This window comes from Vigna unguiculata, chromosome 6, assembly GCF_037176805.1.
Source record: "Vigna unguiculata cultivar grain cowpea cultivar isolate G323 ecotype 2 chromosome 6, ASM3717680v1, whole genome shotgun sequence".
In the NCBI taxonomy this organism is placed as follows: domain Eukaryota; kingdom Viridiplantae; phylum Streptophyta; class Magnoliopsida; order Fabales; family Fabaceae; genus Vigna; species Vigna unguiculata.
The window spans coordinates 39767625-39786021 of NC_140797.1; the positions used below are offsets into that span (position 1 = coordinate 39767625).

General features: G+C 32.7%; 2 protein-coding genes across 3 annotated transcripts; both read right to left on the reverse strand.

Moving 5' to 3' along the window:
* Positions 1–248: 248 nt before the first annotated feature.
* LOC114188857 (c-Myc-binding protein) lies at positions 249–4560 on the reverse strand. Its single transcript, XM_028077516.2, has 5 exons — positions 4382–4560; positions 4205–4277; positions 4051–4099; positions 3855–3978; positions 249–667 (listed from the first exon to the last, which is right to left on the reverse strand). The coding sequence occupies exons 1-5, from the start codon at positions 4400–4402 to the stop codon at positions 581–583; spliced, it is 354 nt and encodes a 117-aa protein (XP_027933317.1). The 5' UTR covers positions 4403–4560; the 3' UTR covers positions 249–580.
* A 2836-nt stretch (positions 4561–7396) lies between these two features.
* On the reverse strand, positions 7397–18140 carry POK (Vps52 / Sac2 family). Of its 2 annotated transcripts, XM_028077223.2 has the most exons (20): positions 17894–18140; positions 17681–17775; positions 17506–17563; positions 17317–17412; positions 17049–17150; positions 16683–16766; positions 16390–16470; positions 15635–15778; positions 15437–15528; positions 15108–15189; positions 14362–14544; positions 13588–13703; positions 13435–13493; positions 11692–11792; positions 10533–10583; positions 9075–9254; positions 8863–8997; positions 8650–8724; positions 8166–8223; positions 7397–8084 (listed from the first exon to the last, which is right to left on the reverse strand). In XM_028077223.2, the coding sequence occupies exons 1-20, from the start codon at positions 17918–17920 to the stop codon at positions 7780–7782; spliced, it is 2124 nt and encodes a 707-aa protein (XP_027933024.1). In that variant the 5' UTR covers positions 17921–18140; the 3' UTR covers positions 7397–7779. The 2 variants fall into 2 exon arrangements, with proteins under 2 accessions (XP_027933024.1, XP_027933023.1); XM_028077222.2 differs by having other exon boundaries at positions 7397–8223.
* Positions 18141–18397: the final 257 nt, after the last annotated feature.

An 18397-nucleotide genomic window follows, 5' to 3' on the forward strand; every position in this document is an offset into this window, starting at 1 on the left:
TTTTTAATACATTGTTGATATGTTAAACAGAACCGCAATCAAACAGGATGAAATGATTTTTTTTTTTCCAGCATTTAAGTGTCAGATGAAGTTACTTTAAGAAGAAAAGTACCGAAAGCAAAAATTCTCAATTTATGGTAAAAAATAACTCTCTTAATTTTAAATGATATATTATTTAAGATTTAATAATTTATTTTCCCTAAAATAGACTTTTTATGCTCCCCAACAGATTCAAGAAGCAAACAAAATTCTGTTCCAAATCAGAATAACTTGATAAGAAATCAACACCATTTTGCACATAAGTTACAGCTTAAGTAGACTGAAGAGGTGATTACAAGTTACAAAGGAATCCCCTATAACCAAAATCTACCAATTGTCACTAACCACCTCCACCAACAACAATGGTCTTATCTCAGTGAGTTGAGATACATGAATAATATGATACCATGGAGTTTCGGTTAAAAACCAAATTCCCAAAAATCTTATTCACACTCAGTAGTCACCTACACTGACAAAAGAACACTTGGGAAAATTTAAAACCAGGTTACCCACAAGAATTGCAGGTTTCAACGTGGAAGCTTTAGAGCCCATCTTTCGGAGATTCATCGTCAGTTGTTTCTTTGGTAGATACCGTTGCCAAGACATGCGAGCTTTTGATTTCTTCTAACTGTGAAGACAAATAACACATATATGGTGGATAAACCCTAACATCAGTCAAACCGAAAAATAAAAACAACAAATTCAATAGAACCAATGGAATATATGAATAGTATCAGAAGCCAAAATTACCAAATTGTGGATTAGAAATTTAGTATTTTCTTTTGGTTAATATTTTCCACAAGTGTAACGTTGATCCGAGAGTCATAATCCACTCGTATAGAGATCAATCATCATAGATGGAAAGTTAACATACTTAAGAATACATCTAATGGAAACCAAGATTTTCGAGAATCATTTCTATCCTTTTCAGTGGCATGGCATGCGAGGAGGGAACACACAATAATTAACCTATCTCGAATTTCTCCAATCCTGATAAATGTTAACTTGACCAACAAGTTGTCAGTGGAATTAATGGACAAAAGCAACAAGTTGTCAGTGGAATTAATGGACAAAAGCAAATTATATGGGATTGCACATTTATTTGTATTTGAAACTGTTAGGATAATATGTTTATACTTATATATGATTTCGCAGATTTAGTGGGCTGAAAATCTGATTCACAGCTAATTAGATTGTATTTATGAGGTATCTGCCGCTGGAAAATACAAAACTTTGGCCTCGTGTTCTCGATGTTTAACCGGTATCAACCTAGGTTACTGTCCCAGACTTTGTATACGTTCTTTGTTCTTGTTTTTTCACCCTAGTCCAAGTTTCTAGATCTTTTTTGTTTTCCGGTCAAGTTGTTCTAGGCTACCCGTTTCCCTGTCCTGATTACCCTCTAGTAGTATTTTGTTTCCTTTGAACTGTATCCACGTCTATGAAAAATATATGATGTTTTATCAGTTTGCCTTAATGCCAAAAATTACTCAGTATGGGAGTTCCGATCCCAAATATTTGTCAGAGGAAAATATCTGTTGGGGCATGTTGATTGTAGCACACCTCTCTGACAAAATCCAACATAAGGTTGACTATGTCGAATGGAGTGTTAAAGACTCTCAAGTCATGGCATCGATCCAAGCTTCCGTGGATCCCAGAATTGTTCTCAACAGTCGTCTTTATGAGACTACAATAACGATGAGGACACTTGAAGAAAGACTATAATGAAACCAATGCAGTTCGATGATTCCAGCTTGAGTATGACATAGCTATCTTTAAACATGAATCTTTGGGCTGAATATACTGATATAAGTTATGAAAACTTGATAACTCATAGTCTTAAATTCAGTCTAATCAATTCACAAAACTACTAAACGACATCAATTTCCTTTTGAAATTGTGATCTGACCTTGAAGGTATCGGATCCGGTCATCAGTGGATGCATATCTCAATGATTTGTATCGTGAAGAACAACATCTCAGTCCATCCTTCAAGGACATAAATCATTTGTTGTCCCAGCAGCATGCATGGCAGAAGGGAAGTCAAGAAGTCCTGACGTGAGGGTTGTTTAATGTTTTTGGTGCAAGAAGTTTTGACATCATGCACCAAAATGACAACACAATCTGTTGGCTGTGTTTATTGGGTATTCTCCTTAGCAGAGGGGTTTTCTATGTTATGATCCTAACCTTAGCTGGATTCAGGAATGTCATCTTCCAAGAAAATATATTTTTTTTTGCAACACATCATGACTCTCCAATTTCTATTTTTCCATTGTATTCTAACTCTCAGTAGGTCAATCATCATCTAAACCTAGCTTGATCAACTAAAGACGAAGTGTTGCGACACAAAATCAGGAAACAAAATCCCATGGGGCCCCTAAGATAATTCCTTGGCCGCTTAGCCAGTACAGGAACCAGATCCAGCACCATTGTGACGCAATTTGCATGTTTCTAAACCAACAAATGGGTATCATAAATTCCTTGACAGCAAAATTATCATACATTCTTATTACTTCTCATCAACAAGCCATGGAGAATGAATGTTGGTTAAAGGCTGTTGAAACTGAACTTCTTGCCTTAGACGAAGCTCAAACATAGGATTTAGTATCATTGATGCTTGTGAATCCACAAACACCAATTTGAGGGGGTGTAAATAGCATTGATGGAAGAAAGCTAATATATGTGATTGTACATGTATTTGTTTTTATAACTATTATTCTCATCTCTTAATAGAATAATATGTTTAAATGTATATATGGCAGTTTAGCAGATTTACTAGGCTGAAAATCAGATTGACAACTTACAATTAAATTGTATTTATATGAGATTTCGACAGCAGAAGAAGGCACAGTTTTGCCTCATGCTCTGAGTTTAACACAAGTATGTGCATGCACAGTTCTGCCAGCATATGTATGAGAGAGTATAAAGAGAGAGGACCTATTTTATGCTGAGAGTGAGGTGAGCACATATTGATAATTAAATCTTATTATAAATAGTAAAGAACAACACACAGAAATCTCGTAACTTCTTCAAAAATTCATGCTATTATAAGTAACTTCTAATATTAATTGTCCATATATGCAGAAATGACAGTAATTGCATGCCCCAGTGGAGCTGTTACTCTTGATCATTCAGTCAAAGTGGATGGTCAACATTGGTTTTAACTTTAATGTAAAACAACCTTATCCACAAGAGCAGCTTTGTTCTCTTCTGCCAGTCCCCGACCTCCATCCCTTCTATACAGGTCCATAGCTCTTTTCCAATCCATATTTTCCCCTTACTTTGTCTCCTACATTACCTTTAATGAACCTAAAATAACCAAGTTCCCTAACCACACAAGACATTATTATCCATCATAACCAACATTTCAAGTCCATATTCTTGTTACTAATCAAGAGTTCCATTTTTTTTATCACATGCTTTATACACAGTAAATTATTCATTTCACCTGCCATCATGAATCCTAACACCTACAACCCTTCACATTACAAGTATAACTGCGGCTGGATAGACTTTTCAGTAAATACTGAAAGAAAAAGGAAATAAAGTCGTAAAATGAACTAATCTTCTCCCTTAAAATCACCTTATGCATTTCAATTTTTGTTCAAACCCTCTAATCAACTTATCGCAGACTATATTTTAACAACATATGCACCGATTAACTTAATAGCATTATGTAATTAATTATTAATTATTAATTATTAATTATACTTCGTTAAACGGGGGATAATAATACATATTCCCAGTAACTGTCTACCAGAGTAAAAATTAAAAAGCATGGTAAATAATAAAAGAACAAAAATAAAAAATAAAAATAACCTCTTTGCAGGTTCTCTGGTGTGCTGCCAACAGCTCACTGTATTTGATTTGCAGATCGGAGAATTCGGCCTGCAATTTTTCATACTCGGAGATGGAAGGACAGCTCAACTTCTGTTGAATGAACCTGCGGAGAGAAACGTGTGTGTCACACGTGTAGAGTCACAAATGAGAATGGAAAGTGAAGAAGTGAACATACTCAACGGCAGAAGAAGGCTTGTCGTTTTGCTCGTACAAAGCAACCAGAACTTCAACAACGCCAAATTGGGAACAAAGAAAGAAACAAGAGTTGTTAATTAAGTGAACAATTAGTTGAAAAAACGCATAGAGGGATATGCGAATGGGAAAGAAACCTTTGGTGAGAGCATCCACAGCTCCACTTGTTTCCAGATATTTTCTAAAACCTTCCTTCTTCGCTTCTTTTTCCTACAATCAATTGATAATAACTATCACATTGCGAGATTCATTCATGTTGATATTGATTATTAGAGAAAGGGGAAAAACAGAAAGAAAATTGTGAAAGTTTGAACCTCTTTGTATCGCATCATCATCTGTTTCGATCGACACCCAATGTTCCTATTGCTTGCTTTGTCACCTGTCCCGATCTGCAAACACGCTTCATACTCGTTATATAATTCTAATTCTTGGTGGTTTAATGGAGTAAGAAAGTGTGTAAGTCTATTCTTTTTTTAACAAGTGTCAGTTATTGTGTGTTAACAAAATTATGCAAGAAAGTATATTGTTGCAATGTTTCTTTCATTAGGTGAGAAAAAAAATGCAACTTATGAAATATAATTCATACTTGTCTAAATTTATATTACTTCTAGAATGTATTTATTTCAAATTCAAATTTAAATTTTTAGATTAAGTTCATTCTCTTTAATTAGATTTGAATTAGATATAAAATGAATAATCTTTTAGATTTTGAAAATCTAATATTAAGGTGTGTTTGGTCATGTCAAGTTAGAAAATATTGAGACAAGATAGACTCAAATAAAATAACATTAAATTGGGCTTATATTAGGTTAAGTCAAATTATTTTGGATCAAGAGTAAAGCAAACTAGTTAGTTTGAACTTGAGTCACGGTCTATCCATATTCAACTAAATTGGGTTAGGCGATCGATCATAGTCTGATCAATACCAAGTCAAGATTAATATCAGATCAAGTTGCACCTAAGTCAAGTGGAGTTAGCTCAGGCCTATATTGAATTAAGTCAGTTGAGACTTCTTAAGTCAAATTGGCCCAAGCCAATATCGAGTCTAGTTGTCCCAAACCAATGTGGAGCTCAGTCAACCCTGGCCTGAGTAGAGTCGAGTTGGCCTAAGTCAAAGATTCAGTCGAGCCTACCTAATTCCAGGTTGACGTGAGTCGCCCTAAGATGACGTTGATCTCAATCATCCTTATACAAAGGTTAAGTTGATTCAGCTCATGCCAACAATCAAGATGAGCTAGACCAAACACCTTGGTCGAGGCTGAGTTGATTTAGCTCGAGATTGGATCAAGTCAACCCCGTCACAAGTTGAGGCGAGTTAGTCTATACCTATTTCAAGTCAAATAGGCACAAAACCAAATTGAGTAGGTTGATCTGGGACTAGGACAAGCCGAGTCATTCCAAGACTTGGACAAGCCGAGTCGATCCAACATCAAACACAAGTCAAGTTGGTCCAAACCTAGGTCAAATTGACTCACCGATACAAAAGTCAGACTGATCCGATCAATATATAGTTGTGTCAAATTTAAATCGAGTTATGTTCTCATAGATCAAATTTAGTCAAAATTAACTAAAATATATAATTGTGTCAAATTTAAATCGAGTCATGTTCTCATAAATCAAATTTAGTCAAAATTAACTAAAATCAAAAGACGAATTAAATCATGTATAATAAAATTAAATTTGACCTTTGTTCTATTACATTGAATCAAAACCATATTAAGCAGAATAAAATTAATCCTACATCAAATTTATTAAATATCAGATCGAATTTCAACTACTTAACAAAGTAAATTTAATCAAATTCAAATTTAAGTAAAAAAAATTCAAATAAAATAAATCTAGTTAAAATAAATATGAATTGTAAATTTAATATATTTTTCTGAATCTTAATTAGATCTTAAACCCGATCATAATCGCTCATGATTTTTAATGCATAACTTTTTATTCAAGTACTTTTTAAAATAAAATTCATCTAAGATAATCTTAGAAATAGAAGTACAATAAATACATACTCTCAAAAGTTTTCATAAAAAGTAGTTCCTACTTTTTAAAAAATAATAACATAGAGATTTATAGATTTTTTTCCTTATTAAACTCAATTTTCGGAGTGTAAAAAACCAAGTAATCAAAAGTAAAGGAATACCCCAAAGTAAAAAAGAAAAATCATTTAATACTACGACAATTACTTAGCTAATTTCATACCTAAACAATTACTTTAGAAAAAGAAAAAAACTGATATTTTGGGATGAAATTAATAGTTAATGTCCTTTCTGTCCTTTTCCTAGTGTCCTATTTTGACGCCGTTTTTATTTATTGTTTTTTCTTCACCGAAAAGCTGGGTGTTGCTGTCTAAAGGAAGTATTTTATATGGTGAGCAAATTTACTACTGTTTCTGTCGAGTTGAGATGATCACGCGTCAATGAAACAGATATACACATCAATCCACCGAAAACTATCATTAATATTATTTTTTCAAATAACAGTTAACAAACAAATTTATTTTTGATATATAATAATGTATGATTGAATTTTATGTCGCCATTGTATATCCCTATATTCCTATAAAAAGTAGTTTCAGAAATTATGTTTAAATAATTTAGTTTAACTCCCTTAATTCCTGATTCGTTCAAATTGAGTCGAATTGAGGTGTTCGCAAAGTCACTTTCATTTCTACACAAGTCATAGTCACACACACAGAGACAGAGCTTAGATCTCATTTTTAATTCAGATTTCAAAATTATAATATGCAAAGTGGGAACCTCACAGCTTGGTTCTCTTACAAACAAACCATCTCATCATCACTGTTGAGTCGTCCCTACACTCCTGTAGCTTAGTAGCTCCTTCAACTAAACATGTCACAGTGCAGCATGGTGCACAAAAATAATCTATGACAAAATTAGTTGATACTACATGTTTTCTCTTTGGCATTTACAACTTAATAACTTTCTATAACGAAACTAATCCACCCAACCACTGTACTGAAAGTTTTATGAAGTTTTGTTCACAATTATGAACGAGATATATTATGATTGACTAACAAGTTGAGTAATATATAAATAAATAATAAGATTTCATGTTCATTTCTATTTGCTGATAACGAAGTATTGAAAAGAAAATTTAGAAAATAAAAATTCACATACAAAGAACTAAAAGAATATAACAATGTTGTTTTATTAATATAAGATGAATAGTTGCAGTAGGGCGGGCAACAGTGCGACATATAAAATTTGAAACAAGTGCTCTTGCTTGATTTCGATTATTCGGGCGTAAAAAATGCTAAAGATTAAAGCTCTTGAAGGCAAAATAATAGTAATTTCATACAGTGATACTTGCACAATGAAACGGATACATGGATTTCACTATTATTATTACATCTAGTTTGATCAGCTTTCTATTGAGAATGCTTAAATCAAGGTTTTGAAAAGAAGAAAAGAAAATCTACAAGAATTTACTCAGTATAAAAAACCACACATGAACAACTGATGCGTTTGCCATGATACAACAATGGTGAGCTTTGAACCTATATTATCTGTACTTCTGTAATTCCCAAATAGGTTGCACCAAAAAGTGCCCATGTTTGGGCGTCCCGAAAGAAGCAAAGCTATCTTTCATTGAAAGGATACAAAAATGTTTTTTTTTTTGGCATAATATTAAAAGGAATATCATTGATTGTGATTTAGACCCAGTACATAACAATGACATCCTGAAGAGATTAGAAAGTCCGCGAGTATTTCCTAATTTCGTACATGATTGAAGATATGGAAACAAGATCCTTGTTCAATGCAGATCCACCCACGATCCTCTTAATGCAATCCGAGAGTCTTGTGTAATAGAGCAACAATTGAGTCAACGCAGCCCTTAAGATCTCCATACCACACAAGAAGTTGCTGAAAGAAGTAATAACGTCTTTATGCATCAGCTCGATTGCAGCCTTCCACCTACTCGCAAAATCCTTCACTAGCGGCTCGACTTCGGCGACAGTTATAGGTTTATCTGGACCTGATGTTGGGTCCTCGGCTGAAAAATTACACACAATCAAGCCCGTATATTTCAAAATTGAGATAAAAAACAATACATTGTCCTTGTTGTGATACTTACAAGCTCTAGACTTTACAAACTTGATCAAACTATTAAAATGCTCTTGAAGCAGTTCTTCCTACAAGGAATGAAGAGAACATTAAGGATAACCACATATGAGAACAGGCAGGAAAATTAGATTATTTGCTTAGTATAATCTATCGGTATGCTTTCCCCTTTCTTTAATATAAAAGAATTTATAACTATTATAAGTCCTTTCTCCAATTTGGAGATCGCATAAATGGTTTCTAAACTTTTTTCAAACAAATTGAGTTCTCGTGAATTGAATGGTGAGGCGACTCAGCATGCTTGTGTTATTTGAAAGTCATTATCGCAATTTAGGACATAAAACACTACAAAATTCTAGGTGGGCATAAGATGTGAACATTATATGCCAAAAGAAACAAGAATGTGAACATATAGCAACAGAAAATTGATACACTGATATGTTCCCAAAACTATCATTATATTGAAACTATTTATACAGGAAATTGATTGTAGTTACCACAAATATTGTTGTATTGCTCTTCAGTAGTTCTTCAAAGTGCATTTGAATCTTTCCACCTTCAGGTCCTGCTTCCTGGAATCAAGAAAGTGGGCAAGCTTCAGTTGGCAAAAGTCAGAAAACATCCTATCTGACTATGAAAACCACATCTCTTGTCTCACCCCTGAGCTTCTTATTGATGCAAATATAAATAGTTATTTGACAGAATCCTACCTTCAAAACTGTAATTGTCATATCATAGTTGTTTATAAGAAACACTGTTTGTAGTTTTTGTTTTGCGAAGTTCTTCGCAAGCTTGATAAGTAAGTCATCAACAGCCATTCTAAGTCGTTCCAAATTCAAATCAAGCTGCAATTGATAAGAGGATATATTGTATTAGAATTTTACGGAAGATAACTAGGTGACTATTCATCCATCACACTAACCTGACCATCTCCACATTCAGCGTTTAAGTGGATAAGAGAAGCAGTAAACTCAGCATATCGCCTCATGACATAGTGAGGATGAACATCGTCTTCCCATAATGTCTTCACATTTGCATTACGCAAGCTGTTGAGGTGCATGTCAAATACCAATTTAAATCTAGGCCACAAGGATATATTGACCTGCACAAAATAAAATTAGCTTCATCATGGGTCGATAAAGAGTAAATTCTAAATGATACACGGGCACATTATCTTATTAGCAGTATTCCTTAAAGCCATTAATAATGTAGTCCATCTAAATCTACAGGTAATTACCAATTATGAGCCAGTGGCATGTGATAGAAGGATATCAAAAACCAAAAATGTGTAAATAATTAGTATAGATAATAAAGAAAAGGCGAGAAGGAAGTTGAATTGGGGGCTTCATAAAAAGTAAATACTCACCACACACTGCTTCAAATATTTGCCAATTAAAAAAAAAATACATAAACTGTATATATATTGTACTGCTTCAAATATTTGCCAATTAAAAAAGAAACATAAACTGTATATATATATTGTACAATAATGTGAATTGCATTATGTAGCAGAAAATAAATTTGGAACAACAAGTAAAGACAATATTTGCTGCATTCGGCAACTTCAATCACACTTTAAAGTTTGCAAAGGCTACAATCTATATATATTAGGGTTAAATATGTTTTTGGTCCCTTAACTTTCACTAAAAATTAGAATTAGCCCCTCTTCGAAACTTTGATCCAATTTAGTCCCTCAATTCTAGAAATGCATGAATTTAGTCTTTTTAATCATGAATTTAATTTCTTTAACCAAATTTTATTAAGTTTATTTAACATTTCAAACACATTTCTTAGCTAAAATTGAAACGGAAATGTGTTAATTGGTATAAACAATTCAAATGTTATCATAAATCGCATTTGAAACGTGAAATAAACTTAATAAAATTTGGTTAAAAGGACTAAATCTACACATTTATAAAGTTGGGAGACTAAATTGGACAAGAATTTCGAGGAGAGACTAATTTCATTTTTCACTAAAAGTTAAGGGATCAAAAACATATTTAATCCTATATATTATAATAAAAATGTAAACGAATATTATCGCAAATGAAAACAAGGGGAAGTTCTGGTCAGAGTTGAGTTTTCCTGTCATCAACCAATGTCAATCATATTTAAGAAAAAACGAACCCAGTGGGCAAGTGTCAATCATATTTTATTTACTCTTTTACATCTATTGTTATTTTAACCAGAACAACATCCCAGTAACTCTAGTGCTTAAATAGTATCAAAGCTAGACTCACATTTCAATGTGTACAAAAGCTATTCCCAAACATAGAAGTCCAATCATCATCTAATTATAAGTTATTATATGGCTTCCCAGTTTAAACACTCTCAAGAGAAGGCTATCTTGTATAGGTAAGTCCATAAATAGAAAACCGACCTTGTCTAAATATGAATCCAGGCATGGAATCCGTCTCCGAGACATGATGAGCTGAAATTGAAAAAGTCATACACATCAAATATACAAGTAAAATTTCCAAGTGCATCTGCTAAAACATGCAGAATACTACACAATTTATTCTGTTGACTGCTATATTTTTTAACAAAGCTTTATTTCTACGTATGTTTTATGTGCTGAAATGGTTCAAGAGTTGGAGAGTCATAAATATTCTCATGCTGTAGAAAGGACCATTTCAATATTATTCATTCATATGGTAGTGTCTTCTTAAATGATATTCCAAACCCCCAAACTATCAAGACTCTTTGCTTGGAGTCAAATATTTTACGAATGAATTTGATTTATAAATGAATACCTTTGTGCATAGTTATGATATATAAAATTGATTTTATTTAGAAATCTTTTTTTTTGTAGTTGTGTACGAATAGAAATCCACTCATTTTTAATAATTGAATTGAGATTTTTGTTGCACTTATTAATTTAATCGGTTTAAGTAAACTGCTCACATTTGGGAGATATAAGGTGGGTTTGAAAGGGAAGGTGGGAGAGGCTGTGAATTCAACTCCCTCCACTAATATAAATATTAACAACTAACATTTGTCGATAAAAAAAAAGAAGTAAACTGCTAACATAAAGTCAATTCATTTGTAGTTGTGTACGAATAGAAATCCACTCATTTTTAATAATTGAATTGAGATTTTTTTTGCATTTATTATTTAGTCAGTTTAAGTAAACTGCTAACATTTCGGAGATAAAAAAAAAAGAAAGTAAACTGCTAACATAAAATCAATTCATTTGATCTTTAAGGCATTCCAAACATGGAATCTGATTTGTAAATAAATTCAAACCCCTTTTTTATATAACGAATTTCAAACATAAGCATTAATTCATAACTTAAATCTAATAAAACTATTTCTAAATTTTTTATTCGGAGCACAACCTTCCAGAATTTCAGGAGGGGGTTAAGATTCAGAATCATATTCCTGGAAATTGGAATAAAATGCAAAACAGTTAACAGCCATCCACTGAGATTACATTTACTTATTCCAGAACTGTCTAATTAGCATCAATATGGTGTTTGCTTAGACACGTTCTTTTCACCCAAAGAAAAAATTCAGAGGCTTACAAAATAAAACATTACCTGATGCTTGTGTATTATTTGAATCATAAGCATGAGGCCAATAGCATCATAACAATTTGGAAGTACTGAATTGAAGTGCTCATCAATGACGCCAAATGGACCTGAAAATACCAAAGAAAAATCATAAGTATCTTCTTGAAAACACAATTCTAAAATGAAATGAAAAGAAATTCAACACTGAAGTGATCTAGTAGTTTTGGTACAAGTAAATATATACCAAAATGAATTTAACAACTGTCCTTTCTATATTCAAATCGTTAGAAAACAACTACCAAACCTGTTTTCCACAAGGTCCAAGTACACAAACTGAATGAAGCCATCATGTTCTCTATTATAACTACTTCATCAAATTATTAGGCTGTATATCATCTACTGATTCTTCACACAAGGGCCTTTATCAGTCTTCTTCTCATATGCCTAAACCATATCATGTCATTTTACCTTCTTTCCCTCACTTGATTGCACTCTAACTTTCAATCCAACACGAATTTTCCTGGTCTTAACTTTTCTTGCATGATCAATTATATAATGCAACATCCACATCTTTGCAACCCTTATGCTTTTATTGGCACTTTATCATCCAACATTAAGAACCATACAGCATGGTTGTTCTAAGCATGATTGTGTAATAACATTTTCCTTTTAGCTTAAGGGACACCTTTCAATCACAAATAAAACCTAAAGCATTCCTTCATTTCATCTACCTAAGTATGAAGTCTATGATTTACATCTCTATTTCTGTATCGCATACATCTCTATTTCTGTATCCATTGTATGAAGATCCAACATACTTAAACTGTCTGGCTTGTGGCATGATATATCTCCAATTACTAAATGGCAATTTTCTAGCGTAGTTTTACTATATTTAAATTATATACAGACCTTTAATTCATTTTCAGCACTAAATGTGTTTTTAGCAAACTCATTAATTTAGGGCTTAATTTTTCGTTCATAAAAAGTCACTTCTTGGTTTTCAACGTTCAAATTAATCAGTTATATTAAACAACTCTCATCCATGTTTCTTGATGTTCTAATACCATTTTTCCAATGAAGTTTACTTATATATGATCACTGCAGCTGATATATCCCTACTTGTTTTTAAGGAGTTAATTTAGCATATTACAACCTCTCATTTATTATTTATACACTCTCACAGGTGTAACTTACTAGACCCATCTTTAGACACGCGATAATGTAATAGTAGCAATCCTCATGTGTGTGTGTGTGTGTGAGAGAGAGAGAGAGAGAGACTCTTGGTTATTGTGAGTGAGAACATTTAATTACAATGGTTAGATTCAAATTAATAGCTCTGGTCATTTATTTAATTTCAAGTTCTAAGTGATCTTTTAAAAATCTCATATGTACTTTAATTAAAAAGAAAGAAAATCACAAGGGATTTGAAATTTAATATGCCATGTAAACCATTAATTTTAAACTGATAGTTGTAACTAAATGTTTGTATAATCTTATTTCTCGTGTAGAGTTCTCATTTTGGATATGCTCCTTACACACATCAAAGAGACAATGAATCCAACAGTGTTAGTCTTCCTCTCAAGAACACATGTAAAAGGAATCCAACAATGTTGATCTCCCTCTCACACAATACATATACACCATATGTGACTTATGAATTCAACAATGTTCCTCTCACATACAAATAAGCTAGAAGTCTTCCTTATTCTTTATTTTTTAAGTGAAAAAAAAACTCCTCACAATAATCAAGACATTCCAGAAAAAAAATACCTGCAAAAATTTCATAGAATATAGGTTTTTCTCCAAAGAAATCATCACAGAAATTATATCTGCAGATGAACGAAAATAATGTCAATATGCATAACAATAGGGACTTTATGTTATGATGATAATATAACAAGACATAGTGAACTTTTAGAGTACTCTGAAGTAGCAGTATCCATAAGCAGTTTCTGCAAGCTCCTGAACAGTTGCTCATATGGGTATTTAATGGAGCTTGCTTCAGCTATATGTGGAATTAATGCAGGTTCCTCAATTTCCTGTAGAAAGTGTAACAAACGAAATGCAGTTATCCAAAAGTCTGCAAATCAGTGCAGATTCATTTAACAATACATCAATTTCTGTTAAGCCAAACAACCCTCAATGAGGACTTAATATTACAACAAAGAAATAACAATGGTATTCAAATTGGATCAGGCTCTTGTACCATATTAACCAGAGTGGAAATTAATGGGTGACCCAAAATAAAAAACCGATAGATTCTAATGTCATGACAGAAGTAGACTGAATATAACTCAAACACAAAAGCTAGCTTAAGAAAAGAGTTTCTCAGACATCATTAGAGTATTTTGGCATTATTCCCGGTAGATATAGAATATCTTAAAAACATGATTTCTAGTATTATATGAATTTAATTGCAGAATCAAATTATCAAACATATAACTCAGCATTATTGCTTTAAAAATTACTAATAGGTCCAAAAATCTTGAAATACAACTTGCTAAAAAGCAAACTTTCTTTCTTTTCTAACAGTTATAGTTCATGGGTTTAACGAGCCTCCATTCCATGAAGAAAACTATTAACGTCAATAAAAATATAAATAAATTAAATAAACACATGGATTTTAGGCCAATCTGATCAGTGATCAAAAAGCAAAATCATCAGCAAGGATTTCCTTTTTCGTGGACAGAGTTGTACCTTCAATATATTAATTCTATCCCCAAGTGCGAATACCGCAGATCGATTCTTCAGCGGTTCCCTTGCTCTGGTGAATAGACCACTGCTTCTTGTCTCTACACCAATTAAATCATTATATGTTGCTATATCCAATTGTAATTTCTCCAATGCTTGTATATAAGCACGAAAATGAGCACTAAGAACCTGCAAACATTCAGCAGCAGCATTAGCGTTTTTCTTTAAGTTATCTAATGTTATTCTAGGGTGCATTTGGAAGAGCTTATTGGGCTTGTGATAGTTGCTTATGACCTTCCTATGAGCTCATTGTAGCCTTTTCCAATAAAATTTGTGGAGAAACTAATAAGAATAAGCTTATTTGGCTTGTTACTATGCCAAATCAGAGCTACCTAATGTCTTCAATGCAATCATAACATATCTCAGTTTAAACCCAATTTATAAAAAATAAGTGTATTTTTGATCTGGTCTGGCTTCCTTCATTATTGAACCCAGATTTAGGTAGAATGCAAGTCATACAAAACAAGGTTTTTTCAACAGATTACAAGTCTAAAAATGGCTTAGGTTACAAAATACTAAGCTTACCGAAATATCTTGATGACTCGTGGACCGTGATTTTGACAAAAATTCAATAAACCAAACAAAAAGATGCTTTGGATCAAGATTAGAAACAACGACAAACACTCAGAAGCAACTGGACCTTTTCTACTTCAAATACCGATATTGCTTCAAGCCCTATTTTTAACAGTTACCTTATTCATTGTATCAATGTACGCAGCACGAACTTCATTGTATATTTCCTTGCCGTGTTCGTTGAGGAAGGTAACAACATACCTACACATTTATACATCAATTCATTAGATTAGCAGAGAACCAGAAGCTCTAAACAATACCAAAAGTGAGTCCACAATTTAAAGGTGGCCAAGAAGTGAAGTATAGACTAGAATATTTCACAGCCTTCCAATGTAGGCAGGCCACATAAAAATTTCGTAAATGATGGCAAGTTGGCAACCACAACCTTTGATTTAATACTTCATGAATAAATTCTTCAAGATTACCACAAACAATAAGAAAAACTTACTTGTATTTCAAAAGGACATTTTGTTGAAGTATTTGGATATTGGTTTTGGGTTTTCTCAGTGCATAAAGTTTCTGAACAATAAAGTCAAACACCTACAGACGAAATTTCGTATTAGTTAATTTTTACCTACTAAATGGCCTACCAAATACAAAGAAAAATGAGCTATAAAAAAATATTATTCTTATTATTTTAGGTAACCTTTGAAACTGCTTTCTGCCTGAGCTTCTCAAGCTCAGGTTGAACATCTTTTAGAGCTTTTGAAGCTTTAACCATTGGATCTACTTCTATAAACTTCAGTTTTTTACTGAGAATCTCTAGTGTTCTCATATATTCTTCATTGACCTGAAAAGAAGTCCAAAGCGTACAAGTCTACTTAAAAGATTATTAAACATTAACGAGGAAATATAATGAAAGAAACTATACTCATTATGTACCGAGTGATCTGAATGAAAATAAAAAACAGACAATTGAATTGAAATAAATTAACTCTAGGACAAAAAATCAAAGAAAACCCAGACGATGTATCCCAGTGGAAGATATTAACCGTCAATCTAGGCATTATATTAAAATTCAATTTAATAGTTGTACAATTTTTTAAATGTTTCGAAGGCTACCAATGTGCAGATATGTCAAAATTAATAAAGCTAATCAAGATTCAAGCTACAACAAGTTTCCCAAAAATATGAATAGAAGTACCAAAGGCACTAAAGATATTGTGTCTATAGCATAATAATGAAAAAAGTGACCAATGATGTGAACAATCAACGTCAAAAGTAAAACACCTGAGAGATCCTCAAATAGAATATTGTTTTTTAAGTAGTAAAAACTGAAATGGATGTAAAATGCAAAGTAGTACAGTACTACTAAAAAAATAAATATATATTTTCACACCAGCAAAGGCATCTTAAGCAATATTGGTAGAGAGCGTTGGTGCATGGAAAAAATATAAATACCTCTCCATCAACAAGAACATCAACCATCCTAGGAGGCACTATTATGTCCTCCACAAACTTAGCCAATTTGGATTCAGCCACCTGTTGGATGATACAAGAGAAATGCAGAAAGGTAAAGGATTAACATTATAAGATATCAAAGTGTTTATTTTGGTGAGGGTTGCTTCCCAGGTCAAAAAGACTTATTTACAAATTGGGTTTGGTTGAATTATTATTAATAAAGGCCAAAAGGGTGTTATGATACATTAGTGAACAACTATGAAATTTATTTTGTTTAAATTAAACATTCATACCTTGCGATTCTTAAGTCTCAAACTCATATCCATAGACTTCTCCTGGAGTATCCTTATGTCTGAACTAATGGAACCAATTTCAGCCTGATAAAAATTTAAAAATAATTTCATGATCTAATATCCAATAAATATAAGAAAAAATGTACTTCAAATATTTTAGTAAGTCCTTCAAATGATTGAATGTACTGCTGTGGTTTAACATAGTTTCTGTTACATGACTATTACAGATGAATAACAGGTAAATAAGTACTAAAGAATCAAGAGAATCTAATCATTCTCATGGGGAGAAGTCTTCATAAAAAGGAGAGGAAAATTGATGTGTCAAATTCAAGCTTCAAGTTACAACTTAGTCGGCCAAAAACATACCTGAAATCCACTTAGAAGAGTTTCCATCTGTGACAAAATACTATCACAATCACGAATTTGATCATGAAGAGAGACTAGATTATCACTTTCTTTAATGTAATCCTGTAATAAAATGAACGATATTAAAACTAATCATCGGATAAAAAAAAAGTAAAAGCATTAGCTAAGTAAAACAACCACACTTTGATCAGATATTCATACTAAACAACCAGGACAAGTAATATAAAATGGAGCAGCATTTAAAATGTTCAGAAAGTTTACCACAAACCTGAATTGAATCCAATTCAACTTTACGCAAATCGTTCTCTACTCCTTTCGTGTAGTCCCTAAGTTTGGTACCTTTAGAAAGTATATTAGCAACTACCTACACAAAACAAAGCAATCTAATAACTTAATACATGTCGATCCATTTAAACAGCAGTAATGCTTTCAACACAGCGACCACAAAGTGACTCACATCATTGTTCCTACACTCTTCCAGTTCCTGCTCTAGTCCTTCCAACGATATATCATCGCTGAAAAGTCAAGTTAACCGAAACACATGAAACAACTAGTAATCCAATTTTGATTCCAAAGTTTGAAGCTCCAAAGTCTACGAACTGAAACTAAACGTAGTAGAAAGCGAAGAAAACCTGCTCGGATCCTCTTCCAAAGTTAGGTCACCAACAAATGCTCCCAAATCGAACACATTCTTTTGTGCATCGCTGGTTTCGCCAATAGAGGGACTCTGCAGAGAGCGGAATCAGTAAATGATTAAGAGAAATGGAAATCGAAAGCAGTAATTGAGTGAAACTGAAAAGTGGAATGGTTTCAGCAGTAGTGCAATCGAAAAGAAAGGTTCGCACCACTGTGACTCCGGCAACATCCGCCATTGTTGACGAAAGTGTGAAGTGTACGGAAGAACGATAACTGGATTAGAAGAAGCGCAGGTTGAGGTTCAACAATGCATCGTCAAGATGAAATGCAGACACATCGATGCTTGGATTGAATGAGATCTGAACGGATCCACGACGACACGAAACAACTAACCTTTACCGATACCAGTCCAAATAAAATGAAAGAGAATGTGATTGGGGAACCAAATGAATTAAAATTACCATATTATTTGTATGATTTATTCTAGAACTGAAAAATGTTTTCTATACATGTGTAAACAAAATTTTAAAAAATCGGACAGCTAAATATAGCAAATAATCATAATAAATAGATAAAATAGCATTACTTTTTTTTAAATCATACCTAATTTCAAACTAAAAAATAATTATAAATTACCATATGATTAAATTAATGATATTGATATTAGTTATCATAAAACCGTCCCAATAACAGTTTGTAATTAAATAACTGTA

Excerpts from the sequence above, each read along its gene's own strand:
- LOC114188857 (XM_028077516.2), bottom strand. The coding sequence starts at position 4,402 with ATGATGATGCGATACAAAGAG. Across the intron at positions 4,100-4,204 it reads TGTGGATGCTCTCACCAAAG|TTCTGGTTGCTTTGTACGAG; the intron begins GTTTCTTTCCCA and ends GCGTTGTTGAAG. Across the intron at positions 3,979-4,050 it reads AAGCCTTCTTCTGCCGTTGA|GTTCATTCAACAGAAGTTGA; the intron begins GTATGTTCACTT and ends TTCTCTCCGCAG.
- POK (XM_028077222.2), bottom strand. The coding sequence starts at position 17,920 with ATGGCGGATGTTGCCGGAGTCACAGTG. Across the intron at positions 17,413-17,505 it reads AAGAGTGTAGGAACAATGAT|GTAGTTGCTAATATACTTTC; the intron begins GTGAGTCACTTT and ends TGTTTTGTGTAG. Across the intron at positions 8,725-8,862 it reads TGACAATTACAGTTTTGAAG|GAAGCAGGACCTGAAGGTGG; the intron begins GTAGGATTCTGT and ends TCTTGATTCCAG.